The sequence below is a fragment of the Danio aesculapii genome, chromosome 25 (assembly GCF_903798145.1).
Source record: "Danio aesculapii chromosome 25, fDanAes4.1, whole genome shotgun sequence".
NCBI lineage: Eukaryota > Metazoa > Chordata > Actinopteri > Cypriniformes > Danionidae > Danio > Danio aesculapii.
The window spans coordinates 16,609,003-16,627,057 of NC_079459.1; the positions used below are offsets into that span (position 1 = coordinate 16,609,003).

At 38.5% G+C, this 18,055-nt stretch overlaps 1 protein-coding gene across 1 annotated transcript; it reads right to left on the reverse strand.

The window, feature by feature from the left end:
• Positions 1–119: 119 nt before the first annotated feature.
• LOC130219018 (uncharacterized) lies at positions 120–16,346 on the reverse strand. Its single transcript, XM_056451291.1, has 15 exons — positions 16,223–16,346; positions 14,858–14,878; positions 12,005–12,173; positions 11,656–11,924; positions 9,375–9,517; positions 8,173–8,388; positions 5,981–6,499; positions 5,454–5,694; positions 2,645–2,698; positions 2,396–2,416; positions 1,807–1,975; positions 1,261–1,708; positions 918–1,119; positions 757–829; positions 120–406 (listed from the first exon to the last, which is right to left on the reverse strand). Exons 1-14 carry the CDS (start codon positions 16,272–16,274, stop codon positions 795–797), a joined length of 2,559 nt encoding a protein of 852 aa, XP_056307266.1. The 5' UTR covers positions 16,275–16,346; the 3' UTR covers positions 120–406; positions 757–794.
• Between the last annotated feature and the right edge of the window lie 1,709 nt (positions 16,347–18,055).

Consider the following 18,055-nt stretch of genomic DNA (forward strand, 5'->3'; position numbering starts at 1 on the left):
ACCCCATAGGAACCTTGTACAAATATATTTGTGTGCATTTAAAAGCAAAACACCGTAAAAGACACAAGTGTGCACTTCTAACCTTTTTTATTCTCATAAAAACCTTTTACATTCTGCAACAAAGCCAAGCCCTCTTTCTAACATGTTTCAATCAATCATGTGTAATCTTCCATATTGCAATTTTCATAATTCATCAACAGTTTAACAGAAGATGTCACATTATGTTGTACTTTTTAAAAGCTTTTTTTGCACCAAGAGCTGTTTTATATTTGTAATTCCACAGAAATTTAAGAGTTTCCGGATCAACACTGGCCAGAAGAGTTTCACAGACAGCAGACAGGAAGTGTGACAGGCAGGTGTGCAGGTAAAGCCTTGATGAGGATCCTCCATCTTCCAGAACATTAACCTTCGGACACACAAAAATAAACAGCTCAAGCAACTGAGAGAAGCTTTTCATTCTCTTTGAGTAAGGTAAGTTAAATTTGAGTGTGTGCTTGTTTTGTATCCCGTTGGGGACTTAAACCTGAATGCACACAGACTCGTGGGGACTTGAGTGAGGTCCCCATTAGAAAGCATTGTAATAAATTATACAGAATGAAGCATTTTGATACTGTAATTATGCAGATTGTTACACGTGAGGGTTGGGTTTAGGGGTAGGAGATAGAATACACAGTTTGTAGAGCAGAAACATGTCTATGAGAGTCCCCACTAGGATATACAGTAAGAACAATTGTGTCTGTGTGTGGTTTGACTCACCAGAGCATCAATATACGTAATCAGTGCAGCAGCTTTTGTTATCCAAAACAGCAGAAGACTTTATCGAGAACTTCTACATAAAATGCATAAACAAACATTGGTCAAAGAAGTGCATGTTGCTGTATACTGTGTGTGGGGGCATGAGAGGAGTGGACTCTTACTGCGAAGAGAACATCTTGGGTCAAAGAGGACAAATCCAGGCAGGTTTCTACCAATATTGTCTGTAATCCATTGTTTATACTCTGAGACGCGCATGAACACACCAGGAATCTTGGGCTGTGCGCATCCATAACCATGACTGACAACACCAGCCTGAACCCACACTGAACACTGCTTACTCACCAGTGGACCACCAGAGTCCCCCTACAGAGAGAGATTAAATTATTCAGGTACTGATTTAGTTTATTGTATTTGTATCATAGAGACCACATACAGTCAGTCTTAGTGGACAGAGCAAAAGTAGAGTAGAAGTCTTGATTAGAAAAATCTCATTGATCGTATTACATAAAAGGTTCCTTTGCCTCCACTTTGTGTACCAGCACAAATCATGTTGGGGGTGATGGGTCCCTGACAACGTTTACTGCATTTTTCATTACTGTACACTTTAAGCTCAACCTCTTGCAGAATCCCAGGATGAGGTAAAGGAACAGACACTGTGGTTCGGCCTATTATACCACCTGTGCCCGAAACGCCAATACGGCCCCAGCCTGTGACCCAGCTCCTGGTGCCAGGAGGGAAGTTGCTGTTTTCGTCTGCTAGACATATGGGTTTAATGTAGTCAGTATATTGAACTGTAGCTGACAGCTGCAGCAGAGCGATGTCATTATCATTAGTTCTGTTATCGTAGGAGGGATGTGGAATGATGTCTCTGACAGTTCTGGTGATTTCATTGTGATCAGTTTCATAACGTCTCCACTTTCCCAAGTACACATGCATGCTGGATGTGGTTTCACTGTATACAAGGAAGAGAAATCAAGAGTAGAAAAACTGGTACATAAATAAAATTCAAACAAGACCAATGGATTGCAGTTTGTTTGTGATGTGTCTTACCCAGTGATGCAGTGAGCTGCTGTCAGCACCCATTGATTGTTGATGAGGGAGCCGCCACAAAAATGACCACCACTCCTACGCAGACTGACCATCCACGGCCACGCGCCCTCAACTGCATTCACACCACCCACAATACGAGGGTTAAAATTGGGGTTTGGACGTCCACAAACTGACAGAAAGAGAGACTGTTCACAGTTACATGAAAAAAAGTACACAACATCCACACCATTTATAATAAATCCAACTCAGGCTCATTGGAGTTACTTATTTCTCATTAAAAATATACCAGGTCACTGTGTACATTTGAAGATCATCGTAGATTAAGAGCGGGGGGTGGTGGGGAGGTGTGAGTTTCACCTCCAATTACGGGACATTATATCTCATTTGCGGGCATACGGAGTACCATATAGAGCCAGCGGTACCGCCACGAAGTGTTTGTTTTACACGCAAAATGCAGCCATAAATACTCATGCAAATATTTCTCAATTTTCAAAAATGTAGCCCTGGGCACATATTCCCAATGAGCCTGTGTTGCATAGATCACCAAGTGACTTCAAATGAACATGTAAAGAGAGAGAAGGACACTGACCATCTGGTTGAGAAAGTGAATCTGGCAGGGAAATAGAGAAAGTGTGAAACAGATCATTGAGGGAAAGCATCAATACATTTAGTTTCATTAAGTTGAAATTTGAAAATAAAAATGAAATAACTATTAAATTGATTGTACAAGAGTGTGTTCATGTTTGCTGATCAACGATAATGAAAATGATAACGAAAGCTTGCTAGTTCAATGAAATACAGGCACAGGTGAATTTAAAATAATGAGACAAGTTCTTACCTCTGACACACATCACCAGGAGCAAAATCACACAGGTTTTCCTCCACATCTTCACTCAGATAGTTTAGTCCACTGTATCTCTCACAGTCTTCGTTTATAATGTCTCACTTCTCCATTATCACTTCTTATCTCCTATTTGACCAGTAATCTGTCACACCCCTCTTTCATTTTCCATAACTATCTTTAATACTATTAAAATGTTACAGTGCCCAACTGGGCAAACAGCTTGAGGCTGATACATGGGAGGAAAGCCGAAGTAGAATTCGATCTTGTTCTATCAATTCCAGGCATTAATTTAATGTAATGCATAGACTGCACTACTCAAAATCTATATCACACAGAATTTTTCTCACCATCTACCTTTAGTGACTGGTGTAAGTCTGCCGAAGGCTTCCTGACCCACCACTTTTGTACGTGTCCAAAACTTTATGATTTCTGGTGTGACATATTTCAATGATTTTCTGATATGTATGGTTTTACCTTTAAACCTGACCCAGAAATTACTATATTTGAGTAATCTGCTGGATTATAATGTGTCCATACAAAGCACCATTATTGATGGAATATTTATTGCTAAGAGTGTCATTCTAAAACTCTGAAAATTAGATTCTATTCCTCAATTTAACACATGGTTAACTTTTTACACTTGAATATTGCACATGGAAAGAGTCTGTTATGAAGTTATTGATAATCTTGATAAGTTGTACAATATATGGCAACCATTTCTTGATCACCTGGATGAATATAATGTGGATTCTGAGCAGCAGTGTAATGCTTAATATGCTCACTACCCCTATTGATTTGTATTCGTATCATTAAAACAGTTTAAATGCCCTAATTGTTTTTTAATAGTAACTTAATTTTTTTTTTTTTTTAATATCAACTACTATTATTACCATTATTTTCTTTGTATTATCAAGCCTATTTTGTGCTTTTTTTATTGTTGTGTAGCATGGCAATTATTGAAAAAATGTCAGACTAATAAAATACTTGTTAAAAAAATGTTATAGGGCCTGATGGGGAGTGACTAAATACCTATAATTTATTCTACAAATAGCCCAATTTCATGAGAAAACAAAAATATTCACAATATGTCATAAAAGTGTCTTATTTGCATACATTTATTCATATAAAAACATACGATTTTTATAAGAAAGCTTGCCTCTAAACCACACCTGTAAACCTACCCCTCATTGGGGGATGGGCAACATTTATCCAGTTCAAAACATTTATTTAAAGTACAGTTTTGTATTGTTTGGATGTTTTAAAAAAAATAATTTATACAATAACACATTCATTGTTATAAAATACATTTAAATATGATTAAATTATGTTATATCTTGACACCAGAGTATTGACGTGGAGAACGCATATTTGTTAGTTTTAATAATTACAGAAATAATGTTTTGTTTTATTCATTTTTTTCTGGCATTTAATAATTTATTTCGTTTTTTCATTTATTGTTAAAATTAGTAGAGAACATATGACATATTTACAGAATCAAAGCACATGTTTAATAGCAAAAGTAGTCAATTATGTAGCTTGAACATGAAGTAACCAAGTACTTCAAAAAGTTTTTTGTTGTTGACCTTCAGCTAAAAACTTTTCATTTAGATCTACTGACATGCAGAGATGGTAATAATATGGTTTTGCCATCCTTTATTATGCTGTTGCATGATATATGAATAGTCAGATGAGAGAATTTCAATAGAAACTGAATATCATTTACATACTGGTTAATCTAATCAATAATCAATTCAAAACACCTAACCAGTACAAACTTTAAAGGGCTATCATGCAAAATCAACTTTTGGAAGCTGTTTGGACAGAAATGTAGGTGTAGCGTGTCCACAGTATTGGAGTGATATAAACAGTCTCTTTAAAAACAATAATTCTTGACATTAAATAGGATACAAATTCCACAATAACCATTGGGAAATGTGGGTCTCTGCTTCATAATGTCTGAGTAGCTGTCTGTCATTGTGCTGTGTTTATCCTGACATCCGAGCCTGGATATCCTTCTCTGAAGCAACAAGATAGAAGAGTGGGTGGAGAAAACAAGCTCATTTGCATTTAAAGGCACAGGCTCCAAAACAGCTACAATTCCCTCTGACCCCAATATTGACATTTTCAACAGGGTTTAATAAATGATCTGATGGATATTTTGACCTGAAACATTTTTTACAGAATTCTGTCCCTATAATTTTAAAAGAGTGATCACACACATTGGAGTAGATAGAAAAAAAGTTGTATTTTAAAGGTAACCCTACATTTTAATGTGCATGTGGGATAATCCATATATATATATGACATGCCTGGACACTTGTTCTAGAGGCACACAGGTCTGTAGAAACGTAGGAACCGTGCAGAGGCTGAGGGCGCAGCGAGTCACCCGGTGCACGCTCGCGTGCCATGCGCGTCTTGGGACCCGATTGTGAAGCCAATGCTGAAGCAGTCTCATATGGAGCACCCGAGCACCGAGACAGCGGCTGCTGGTGCCATATGCTCCAGGAGCCTCTGAAATAATATCAGTGGGACCACAGTTCTCTGTCGAACTCTTTCAGACAGGTCAGCTTCATCTCGGGGGAGGTGCACTGTCATGGTGATTGAGTCCAGCTCTAATCCGAGAAAGGAGATGCTTTGCACGGGGCGAGCTTGCTCTTTTCTCGGTTGACCTGAAGCCCCAATAGGTTGAGGTGCCGAAGCACCCTGTCTCTGTGCGTAATCAATTGATCCCGTGAGCACTAAATCATCCATTCGAGATAATTAAGTATGCAGATGCCTGCGGTCCGAAGGGCCGCTAGGGCACCCTCGGCGAGCTTGGTGAAAACCCACGGAGACAGAGAGAGCCCGAAGGGAAGGACTTGTACTGCCAGGCTGGGCAAGGGCTGGCCTGCGCTAACCAGGCAGGCAGAGCCTTCGCTAATGGCTTCATCACTACGATTGCTGATGTACCAGCAGTGGGGCAGCACGGAGTGGGAGGGCTGATCCAGGGAGCGCTGGGGCATGTCCTCCCAGATCTCGCGAGCCACTGGCGAAGTGCACCGATCCTGCGAGCTGGAAGACAAAGCGTCCCAGACTGGCAGTGTTTGGGCTGTCACATCCGGGGAAGGAAAAAGTGCTCTTTCTTTGAGGGTTTGATAGCAAGTTCCTTCTTCTCCAGATGGTCCGTCGCAGTCCGTTTACTGGACTTAGCTGCGCCCTGAGGCGGGGGCTCTGGTTGCCTGCGAGGTGCTTGGCCAGAGGCAAAGGCATGGGCGTAGCAGCTCTCGCGGGGGGGGCCCTTTGGCGACAAGCAGTGGATGTTGATGGTTTGGCGGGGGGGAGCGGTCTTACCTCGCCAATAGATGACTCAGCCCATTGCATCCGACTGCACCGCCGTGAATTCCTGAGTGAATCCACCGACGTGTCGCTGAACAGGCCAGCCTGCGATATGGGTAAGTTAAGAAGGCAAAACGTGGCCATCATCCTTTCCAGGGCACACGCAGCGGACTTGTGGTCTGTAGAGCTGTCAGTTGCGGTGCGGGGCTCATAACAAGGCTGGGTCGGAACCACCCTTGTGCGCCTGTGCTTGGTAGCACTGGTAGGTGGCCCTAGCATGCAGGGTGGAAGCAACCTGGCCCGCGGCTGTGTGGGCTCTAGCTCCGAAGGAGGCAGATAACTAACACACCTTCCACAGGAGACGAGGCTGACTCCACCAGGAAGAGGCACCACGCGCGCCCGCAATGTCACTCTCAGTCTGGGGAATCGACTCTTACCCCCTGGCTGCTTCACCATCAAGGGTGGTGAGGTCGGAGGCACATGCAAATTGGGCAGAGAAATGTGCCCTCCAAGACTGCAGGAGCCTACTGTGCACTTCCGGGAAGAAAGGAACGGGAGGCTAGAAGGTCTTGCCTTCTTAATCCTCCACATACACCCATCTAGTCAGTCCAGCTGCGGGGGTGGGGGATAAACCATCTCCAGGCCCACGGCTGAAGCAGCCCGGCAAAGCACGGTTATCATGTCTGCTTCTAGATCCAACGCCGTGCTCGCTACCCCGGAGGGAGGGAGCGGGTTCCAATCTTTCATCAGACAATGACAGCCCATCCTCCAATGCAGCGATGGACATCTTAGCCTCAGTGTCATCAAGTGAGAGGGCGACCATCCGAGGACAGAGCGCTTCTCTCACTCGAAGCTTGGATGGAGCGCGTGGAGGAGCGAGAGGTCCGCAAGCCCAAGGGCAGCGGATTTACTCCCACTGTAATTCTCAGGTCTGTCTGAGTGCCCACCGCGGAGTGGGGGACAACTGAGGTGGGTGGCCCATTTGCAAGAGCGAGCCGCGATCTTAACTGCGCAACAGACATGCCCCCTCAGTGATGGCATGCACTGCCCGCGAGCACCGCATCAACATGCTGGGCCCCCAGACATGAAACGTAGTGCTCATGCCCATCATCCAGGGACAGGAAACCACCGCATCCAGAAGCGCACAGTCGGAGCTACGTCTTGAAAAAGACGTGCTGCACGACCGTGTTGCTCTTTTAGGAAATTCACAACAATACATACCTCTCTGGAGAACCGGACCCAAAGAATGGCAGGTGAAAAACCCGCTCGACCATCTGCCGACACGTATCACGCACCCTGGACTGGGAGAAGCTGCCCGCTTTCTCGTTCTCTCTCTGTCGTAACAGTCAGCGAAAACCCTCATCGGTGAAAGGATCTGAAGCGAAAAGGATGCCTCAGCTTGGCACGTGCTGAGCTTATATTCCAAATTGATTGCAAGTAGTGGCAGCTGTGCATGCTAACGCTGCCAACTCACTGGCATTTCACTGGCCCGTTTATATACTCTTTTAGATGATTGGATTCTGATGAAATCCCCATAGTTGAAGTTTCCACATAGCATTGAAGTTCCCCACCCAAAGGGGAATTGTGTTACATTTGCGTATTGCAAAATGAAAAGAAGGTAGAAATGATTAGTAGAGTTAACCATCTTGTTCATTAACTTGATTTACAGACCATTGGCTACATTGCCTGCTGTTGTGCTTGAAGTGCTCTTTTCAAAGTGCCTCATATTTGCCTGGTGGACTTGGGATTGCACCTTTGTTTGACTTTGCTTTATCTTTGGTTTGTTCCCTGGTTTGTTTTGTTTCATACATTTATTTCCACATTCTATGCACATTAAAATTCATGCAAACACCCGTCATACACACTGCTGAATCTGACTTTAACAAAAATATTGTCTTTATTTTATTATTTCCTTATTTTTTGTTATAATTTAAGGTAATTAAATATTTTTCTTTTTCTTTTCTTTTTTTTATTTGCATTACTTGCAGTTTTGAGTTCATATCCATGAGTAGAACTGGTTATTAAATAAAATGTAAAAAACATTCTCTGGAAGTAACGCAGGTGTGTGAATTTATGTTAGCACATCTTAACTTGCAGAGATGCAAAAAATTTATAGGATTCACAAATTATGCATGTAAACAAGCATCTGTCCAACAAGTGTGCTTTTTGTGATAATGGGCATAAACATGTATTGTTTATAGATGTGTACTTTGGCTGACAGAGAAGCATGAGTTCAGAGGGTTGAAGGTGATGAATCCTGGAAGATTCTGGTTGATGCAGCTCATGATCCAGTTCTGATACTGGGATACGCGTGTGTAAACTCCAGGCTCATAGGGTTGACCACAGTCATGACCTCTGCTGATGATCCCAGACTGAACCCACACTGAACACTGCTGACTGACCATCGGACCACCAGAGTCCCCCTAAAGAGAGAGTGATAGTCACTGTTTTTCTTTATTGCAGGAATCAATATCAAAACTTTAAATATGAATATAAACTGATCTAAAAGTAGGAAGTTTGGGGGGGAAATACAGAAAATATGAGTTACAATAAGCAAAATTAAGTAAAGTCAAAATTCAAGCACACTTTAAATGGATAATTAACCCCCAAAATCAAATTTGAACAGGCAATACCTCTTATTAATACCATTGTTTACTGATGCTTACAGAAGACATGCTTTTCAAGTTATATAATGTTTGCTTGCCTGAGTACAGCGTTAACAATTTTCTGTAAAATCTACAGTAACTTACTGGCAGCAGTTCAGTAAATTACTGTAAATTAATTACAGCAAAAATACTGTATTTACATTTACAGCGCCATTTATCTTGCTGTATATATATTAACACAATTTTATGAATATCTTGAACAAAATTTTAAATATACAGTCATTTTCACAATGCAACTTTAAAATACAATAACATACTGCATAACTGTTAACTACAGTAAAATACAGTTCATATTACACTCAAATACTATGTAATTTACAAAAATGGTTAACAGTGTAGGTCTTTGCTTTTACACCGGTGATTACCTGGATGTTTACAGTTTTAAATTGATTTTTTAGGGTTATTTTAAATATTCCATTGTAATTTTATAAAGTTTTATTAATACATTTTCAAAAAATTCTTGCAATTAACTTACAATTTAAGATTTAAAATAATCTCCCTAGAGTAACCTTTGAGTTAACTCAAATTCAAATGCCAAATTAATTCATGAGAAAAATAAAAATTAAATGTTGCCATTTCACACAAAGCATTGAATTGCAGTTTTGCGATTCTTTTTCTTTGTTTTAAAAGAAGCTAATTTAAAAGCAAATTGTTCTTGTTTTATTGGTATTTTTTTACATTGTTTAAATGACGCGTATTCCTGATGTACGCACAAGTTGTAACAATCTGATTGACTGTTGTACCTGGCAGGTGTCTTTTCCACCCTGCAGTAAACCAGCACACATCATGTTGTCTGTAATGAAGGCACCAAGCAGATTATTACAATCTGAATTAATTACCACTGGAACCACAGTCTGCTGCAGAGTCCCGGGATGAGACAAATTCACTGGAAACACAAACATGGCCATCAGTTTGTGGTGTGTGTGTGTGTTACAAATTGTCCTTCAACTTATACAACCATGGTCACCTTATTTTGCAGTGGATAAATACAGTAAGCTCTTTTCTGTGTAGGACTTCTAATTCATTTGCCTTTGGGAATCATTAATGGCATTAACTTTCTGTGCTACAAACCAATGTGTTTATGACAATATAATATATAAAAACAATACAATAAAAATATGATAAGAAAATATCAGTTTGCAACAATAAACAGCAACAAGCTGTTATGTTCATGGTTAAAATCAATGGAAGGTAATCAAATTGAAAGTCTGGAAGTTTTTCTTGACTTACTATAAGGTGGACAGGTCATTTGTCTATTTCCTGAAAATGACCCATAAGAGAATTCACTGAAGTGTCCTTATTGCATGTAATCCATAATGAATTGTGTGCTTTCATCAGTGCTAAAATTAGTGAATTGTGTAGCTTTGATTGGTAGGGCATTGTCTAGTGGCAGCACAACAATTATGGGCTCGATCACAGATAAAAAAAAAAGCATTACTCATGCCCTAAATGTACTGTGAATTATTTACAAATATGTAAATATTAGTTCTGTGAATCTGTAATAGGAAAAACTGTGAGTAAGGGTCTATATAATGCACACAAATTAAAGTAGGTATGAAATCAAAATATACTTTTCTTAATTTTATATGCATATTGTAGTGATTGTTACAAATGATGTATCTGTGTACTTCATTATATTGTTAAAAGTGATTAACCCTCATAATCTTTAATCAAATGCCATGTAGTTCCCTCCCTTGTTCTCTTAATCATCTAGCATCTGAAATCATTCTGCAACAGAAGTTTCCAACATTGAGTCTGGTGGACAGTAATTCATTACAGTGCAAACTGGCATTCAAAATATTCCTCCATTTAGTTAACAACACTCATCTTCCAACAATCCATTCGGTTCCGAGAAGACAAAATCATGCACCACCCTAAATTTTCTTCTCATTTTAATTCAGTTTTAATTGGGTGTATGACATGATCTGGGGAAAAGTACAATCTTAAAGTCTGCATGAATTGATACAGTTCCTAAAGAAACATTATTGAATGAGAAAATAGTGGGCATGGCTTTTTTTCTACTGCAAGCTAATGTCATGTAGTAAAGTAGGCATTTTATTCAGAAATATCAAATTAATTGGGGAGAGTTCATACATATCCCATCATGCCCTGCAGTCACACACCAGTTCCAGGTCACCCTTGATTACACACAGCTGAAACTTGTCATGACTGATTACTTGCACTATAAACAGTCCACTGACGCACACATCTTGGCTGAGTCTTGTTTCCACTGTAATGAACATTACATAAGTGTTTCCTGTCTAGTCTTGCCGTGTTTTTGACCCTTGTTTGTTTCATTGTTTATGATTGTTTTGGCACATGCTTTTTTATCTGTTTTCCGATTACCCTTTATGATTGTCTACATGCTACCATCTGTTCCTGTGTGAACCTGCCTGACTCTTCTAATGGAAGATTAGGATTAGATTACAAGTGCAAGCATTTTTTTTCTTAGGCCTAATCCCAATTCTATTTTTGTACCCCTACCCCTTCCCCTTGGCCCTTAGAGTGTTAAGAGAAAGGGCTTCAAAATTTACCCCTAAGAATTGGGACAGCACTACAGCACCTGCACACATCATCATATGTCATCACGATCTCTTGCTTCATATGAGATCAGACGATCGCGACTGCTTTAGTTATTTAGTTATTCGCCTCACAGCAAGAAGGTCGCTGGTTCGAGCCTCGGCTGGGTCACTTGGCGTTTCTGTGTGGAATTTGCATGTTCTCCCTACGTTCGCGTGGGTTTCCAGTTTCCCCCACAGTCCAAAGACATGTGGTACAGGTGAATTGGGTAGGCTAAATTGTCCATAGTGTATGAGTGTGAATGAGTGTGTTATATGTTTCCCAGAGATGGGTTGCGGCTGGAAGGGCATCCACTGCGTAAAAACATGCTGGATAAGTTGGCGGTTCATTCCGCTGTGGCGACCCCGGATTAATAAAGGGACTAAGCCAAAAATAAAATGAATGAATGAATGTAACTCTAGGTAACTGTTATTTGGTGAAGGAACTTCTGGTGTGACACTCTACCTCCAGCTGCTGTTTGTCCCCAGCCTGTGATCCAGCTGCTGGTGCCTGAAGGAAAGCTGCTGTTTTCTGCTGCTAAACACACAGGTCTAATATATTTGTTAAAGCTGACTGAAGCGGACAGATGCAGGAGAGCGATGTCATTGTTGTAGTTGTCGCTGCTGTAGTACGGGTGAATGAAGAGCTCGCTGATTGTTCTGTTGACTTCATGGTCATGAACTCCCTGTTGCGTCCTTCTTCCCAAGTACACGAGCACACTTGACGTGATGACACTGAATACAGACCATGAAGAACACAATGAATTACAAGAGGCTAATGTTTAGGGAGGAATATGTGTTCATGCGGTTCTGACCTGGAGAAGCAGTGAGCAGCCGAAAGCACCCACTCACTGCTGATCAAGGAACCACCGCAAAAATGACCTTCATATCTGGGGCTGTGAAGACTAACTGTCCATGGCCACGCCTCCTTAGGTGCATCCTCCCCGCCCACAATACGAGCACTTAAATGTCGACGCCCACAAACTGACAGAAAGACATTTATGTTTTCAATTGGTGTTTTAAATCATAATTTTTTCAGCTTTCGACTACTTAAATGATTTCTTTGAGACTGTGTAAGTACAGTACTGGCTTCTTCTGTTTTATCAAACTATCGATTGCAAAATAAGCTCATCCAATTTACATATGAGCATGAAAATACACTAGAAAATATAATTGGAAGAGCAGGAGCTTTTCTTTCCGCAAAACTACGCACAATGCAATGTTTGTGTTTGAATAAGGACATTGTTCTTATCATTTTTTTACAACCTTCAAACCAAATTTGTAATGCATTAAACAAATGATTGTTTCAGCTTGTTCGAACTACTAGTTTAAAATGAGCTGAAACAACACAGTTCTTGTATTTATTGGACAATTTATTTGCTTTATGTTCAATCCACTTTCATTTGGTAAAAAATTAAGTTAACTTAATTGTTTTGTGTTGGGACAATGTGAAAGAATTGTGCTGGCACAACTACCAGATTAGTGGAGTTGTAGTTCCCACCATGCTTTGCGGTGGATTGCATTATGAGGAGAAGATATTAAAAGTAATCTTGGTAGTTTTGAGTTAAGAAATAAACTTGTAAGAGTTAATTAAATTCTGAATAAGTACCCCTATATACATTTCTGGAAAAAGCTAAATACTTCCCAGGAGCTAAGTTTTTTTTTCAGTTTTTGTTTTTGCAAATCTGCCAGAGGCCGCTGTGTATGCTTTTTGAGATCTCAAACTTCTCTCGTGGGTGCCATTCGCGCCTGTTGTTCTCATGTAAATCCACCAGATGCTGCTGTTGACTAACTCACTGACTGACTGACCAACTGACCGATCCCCCCACCCTCCTCTCCTAAACCCAACCAATGGTATTTTGGAAAAGAACCTATTGACGGTTAGCAAGAAAAGGAGAAAAGGATCGGCATGATACTGCCTGTATCATTTGTTTGAAAGACGAAATGCAGCCATACGTACTTCTGGCTACATAATTCACGATCTCCAGAACTGTTTATAGGGCTATGTTTTCAGAATGAGCCTATGTTAAGTTTATTACAAATGCTTTTCTTTATTCGCTCACGCTTTAGGTCTTTGCAGCTTCATAAACAACAATAATGTTTGCTTCAGCAGTCAGTGTGCTAATGCCAGCTCTGAGATCGTTCTCTGTCATTAAGCTATTGAGTTTTAAAACTTTGTTCCATGAAAATTAAATTGATGATTAAAGGTGATTTAAATGAAAACGATTTAACATTTCTATATGCCTACAATGTATTAATCAAAAATGTAAAAAACAATTCAAATAGGCTGAAATAACTTGATTCAAATCGGTTGAAGTAACACAATTAAATTTTGTGATAAAGTATTTCTTAATTTAATTAAGTTTATTCGACAACTTTTTTGAGTGTGTTATATGGCCAAGATTAAACATAGGGTGCTATAATGTGCTATAGTAACACAGCTTGTAACATTTAAAGGGCACATATGGTGAAAAATCTACTTAACAAGCTGTGTGGACAGAAATGTGTGTAAGTATAGTGTATAAACACACCCAGTCATTTTTTTTTCAAATTTAACAACATAAAAACGGTGGACTAATTGGAGCAGTATCATGTCACATATGCGAGCAAAACAAGTGCAAAGCTTAACACGCTGTCTCTCTCTGTGTGTGTGTGTCTGCGCTATGTGTGTGTGTATGTCTGCGCTATGTGTGTGTGTGTATGTGTGTCTGCGCTATGTGTGTGTGTGTGTATGTGTGTCTGCGCTATGTGTGTGTGTGTGTGTATGTGTCTGCGCTATGTGTGTGTGTCCTCGCTGTGTGTGTGCGTGAACTTTGTAATGACATTGTGTGTGACTCATTGTTGCAACTCCACAAAAAATGCATCAAATACTGATTGTTAAAGTTCTTACTGTAGTATTTCTCACACACGTTACGTGAGATCTGCTTCCTGAGGCAGCCGAGGGCGGCGATTGCTGACAGGCACGTGGGAACAGTGGGCGGGGAGGACTAGCCTTAAAGGCCCAGTACAAAAAATCAGCAAAAACTTTTTTTCCAGCTATAATATAGACACTTCAAACAGCTCTAATAAATAATCTGATGGGTGTTTTGAGATGAAACTTTACAGACACATTCTGGGGACACAAAAGACTTATATTAAATATGAAAAAAGGGGTAACCTAGGTGCCCTTTAACAATGAAACAACAACAAAAGTTGTTGGGATTTGTGGCTGTTTGAATGCATTTGCCAACAAGAGAATCATTGCCCTCTGACTGCGAAAAAACAGTGGACAAACTAAGTATAACAGTTACAATAATTAAGCGGTACATGTACCGAATGCACACATTATTCTGTTGATGAATTACGCATACCTCGCACTATGTACATAATCATTTATACATAAACAGTGCAATAAACATGACAATATCAGATGTTTTGTCTAGAGCGTATATGAAACACAGACTGTAAAGGCTCCACCCTCTTTTAGAAAGGGGGCTGGAAGTGGTAGCTCATTTGCATTTAAAGAAAGACACAAAAAAATCACTCAAAGGTGGGTGCTTATAGCATGGTGTAATAAATAATCTGTGAGATAATTTGAGCTGAAATGTCAGACATATACTGAGGACACCTCAGACGTGTGCTACATTAAATATTATAATTTAATTATTCTTAGGGAAAGGTGCTCTTACCATTCAAATGGGGGAGAGAATCTGCAATAAAAGACACAGGGTGATAGATTAACAAGCAAATCCATTATGTAACAATCATTTAATGTCTTAAAATAATCAGCTAAGATAATGTTAAAGTGTGTGACTTTAAATAAAAAATCTATAGTGACCAAAAAAAAAAAGTCTGTCTAGATTTTTTGGTAACACTTAACTATGACAATAGGTAAATAATGATGTGCTAATATGTAAATATTAAGAGTTCAGATGCAAAAACCTCTAAGTGTCGTCTAAAATTTCCATAAAAAATATACATTTTCTCAGCCTCCTGTTTATTTTAAGGTATTTTACTTTAAAGACCAGGAAAAGGACTTATTCTTTACCATAAATGTGATATTACTAAACCTACACACAGGGTCCTGATAAAAATGCTCATTTTAGAGGAAAAGTTCAGATGGCATTTAGAAGTTTTTGCATCTGAACTTCATATGTAAATTAAGGTTGCACGTTCATCTAGTGTTACATTAAAACACAATAGAAAAGTCTTCTGTCTACATCACAATGAACAGTTTAAACAAAGGACTTCATGAGTAGTTAAAAATGAGGTAATGATGATGTACCCCTTTAAGTGATGACATAAATTACATTAGCAGGTCAAGAGTTCATGTTGGTTTCATTTAGCTTAAACTAAAGTGTTAATTAACACATTGATTACCAAGCATGCGCTAACAAGTAATTAAGAATTCACACATGAATAATGTTTCTGCATGTTGTAGTTAAAGTTAGTTCATGATTAGTGCACGCTTTAACTTATTATTAGTTTTTAATAATCATTTATAATAGTTATCATCTTTAGTTCATAAACGTTTAGTTAAAATATTCACACGTCATTATTTATGTACTGTTATTGTTAAGTGCTACCACCTTTAAAAAAAACAAAATATAGAACTTTGATTGACTGTTTCTTTCTATGGTAGAAATTATGTGACAACAACAATCAACAACCATTCACTAGACCAGTCTTTATTTTTTTTAACAAACATCTATACGTACGAATGTACAGTATATGTCTTTTAATATTCTATAAGCATACTTATTTGTTTCCTCATTATTGGCTTTTGATATTCTTTATAATGCGGCATTAATATAGGTTCACTTTTCAGGGGCTTTATAAAAACATTGAACCAGTACTGCACACATTTAGGTTTTCAGTAAAAAATTTTTTATAAATGTATATATATTATCAAATACGTTAGTAATAATACTTATTCAATAGTTTAACTGTTTAGTTTTTATTTTTCTCTGTGTAATTTACGTGTTGAAACTTTAATTATTTAATACTTTGTTTAAACAAGCACAGCTGAACGAAATGATAAAATAACATCCTACCTTTGAAGCATGTGAGTAACGTCACAGATATAAACACCCACATCTTTCTCATTGATGCAGGACTGTGCTTGTTTTGTCCTTCAGAATATCATTCGCAGGTTCATCCTCCATTTCTCATTATCATCTTTTATTCCTTGCTCTCTTTCTATAATGTTTAACTGTTATATTAAAGCATAAGTGACAGGGATGGAAAAGACAGTTTGTTATAGTGCCTACCTTTTATTTGCATGTCCTGCTATGCAAATACACTTTACTGAGGTGGAGATCAGGTGGTTTCTGCATGTCTGCTTGATATTAAAAGGATAGCTCATCCAAACACGAACATTTTTGTTTATGCTGTTGAACACTAAAGTAGATATTTTGAAGAAGGCTGAAAACCTGTAACCATTGACTTTCATAGAATAAAAAAAACATTATTGTTACACAATTTACACATTCCCACACAAACAGCAGCACAACAAGTTTTTTTGCTAAATGAAACACTTCATTCAAAAGTTTACAATCATTTTTAAAAATCCCAATTTTGACACTATGGAAAACACAAGATTTATGCAATACGATTGTGTGATTCATAATTCATTGCAGGGACATACAAATGCCAGAAGGGCCGGATCATTTTTTAAATGTGGGCTGGTCAGGTTTTTATTTATTTATTTATTTATTTATTTATTTATTTATTTATTTATTTATTTATTTTATTTATTTATTTATATTAATATGTATTGTTTTTACATGCAGGCAGCTTTTATCTCTTGCAAGATGTGAAATTATGATGATGGTGATGATAATAATAGTAATAATAATAATAATAATAATAATAATAATAATAATAATAATAAATGTTAAGCATGTGGCCCAAATGGTGACGACCGGCTGGTTTCGAGATGGGCCGCCCCAATCCGACTCAATCAGAGGTTACACGGACGTAATCGGGCAAGAACGTCAAACAAACAGCAAGTGCAAATGAAAAGTGGAAAGGCGGTGCCGGAAGTATCAGAGAAAGCAAAATAAGGGCTCTAAAATCAGATGCTGCCAAATGCATAAAATTAACTGAAATAATCTCGAAAGGTTTAAATTCGGCTGCTGTATCGGAGGACAGTAGCGTGGTAGAGGAGGTAAGAAGAAAACAGAAAATATACTTCTGTCATTATACTAAAATATACTAAGTAATTTTTCACGCCATTCATGCTACTTCTGACAGCTTTTGACAGTAACCAACATTGTGTTTAACAGTTGTAAGCTCAGCGTAGAACTCCCATACATTTTAAAATGCTACTAGCAATATAATCTGACATGCAAAAGAACCTATAGCTATAGCTATAGCCATAGCAGTCATTTGTAGTGAATTCTGAATATATAGCTAGTCTTTAAAGTAAAACATTAAATACATGCATAGGTTACAGGATATAATCCTCTCATTGTCAGAGACATTGAGATGCAGTCAATCCAGTATTCTTCTGATTCTTTATACTTTCCACAAAGTTTCTAACAAGCACTGTGGGTTGGTGTGTGTGTGTGTGTGTGTGTGTGTGTGTGGTATACAACAAATTAGAATAAACAAATTAAGGAATCACAAAAACTTATAGAAATAAATGTACTAAAACACTAACATGTCCATTCAACATGAGTATGTGATGACCAGAAACACTTCAAAATAAAAGCTCATGTGAGCCTTTTTAACGTTGTGGCTCTTATTAGCTATAAATTAACCCTTATGATAGGAGTAAGCTGTGAATGTGTATCACACACACATACACAACTTTACACACAAATGGAGATGCAGCACTAGCAACACTTCAGCATACTTTATTCAAAAGTAACTATATATCATAT

Excerpts from the sequence above, each read along its gene's own strand:
- LOC130219018 (XM_056451291.1), bottom strand. The coding sequence starts at position 16,274 with ATGAGAAAGATGTGGGTGTTTATATCTGTGACGTTACTCACATGCTTC. Across the intron at positions 11,925-12,004 it reads GCTGCTCACTGCTTCTCCAG|TGTCATCACGTCAAGTGTGC; the intron begins GTCAGAACCGCA and ends GTCTGTATTCAG. Across the intron at positions 2,417-2,644 it reads CCTGGTGATGTGTGTCAGAG|ATTCACTTTCTCAACCAGAT; the intron begins GTAAGAACTTGT and ends TTTCCCTGCCAG.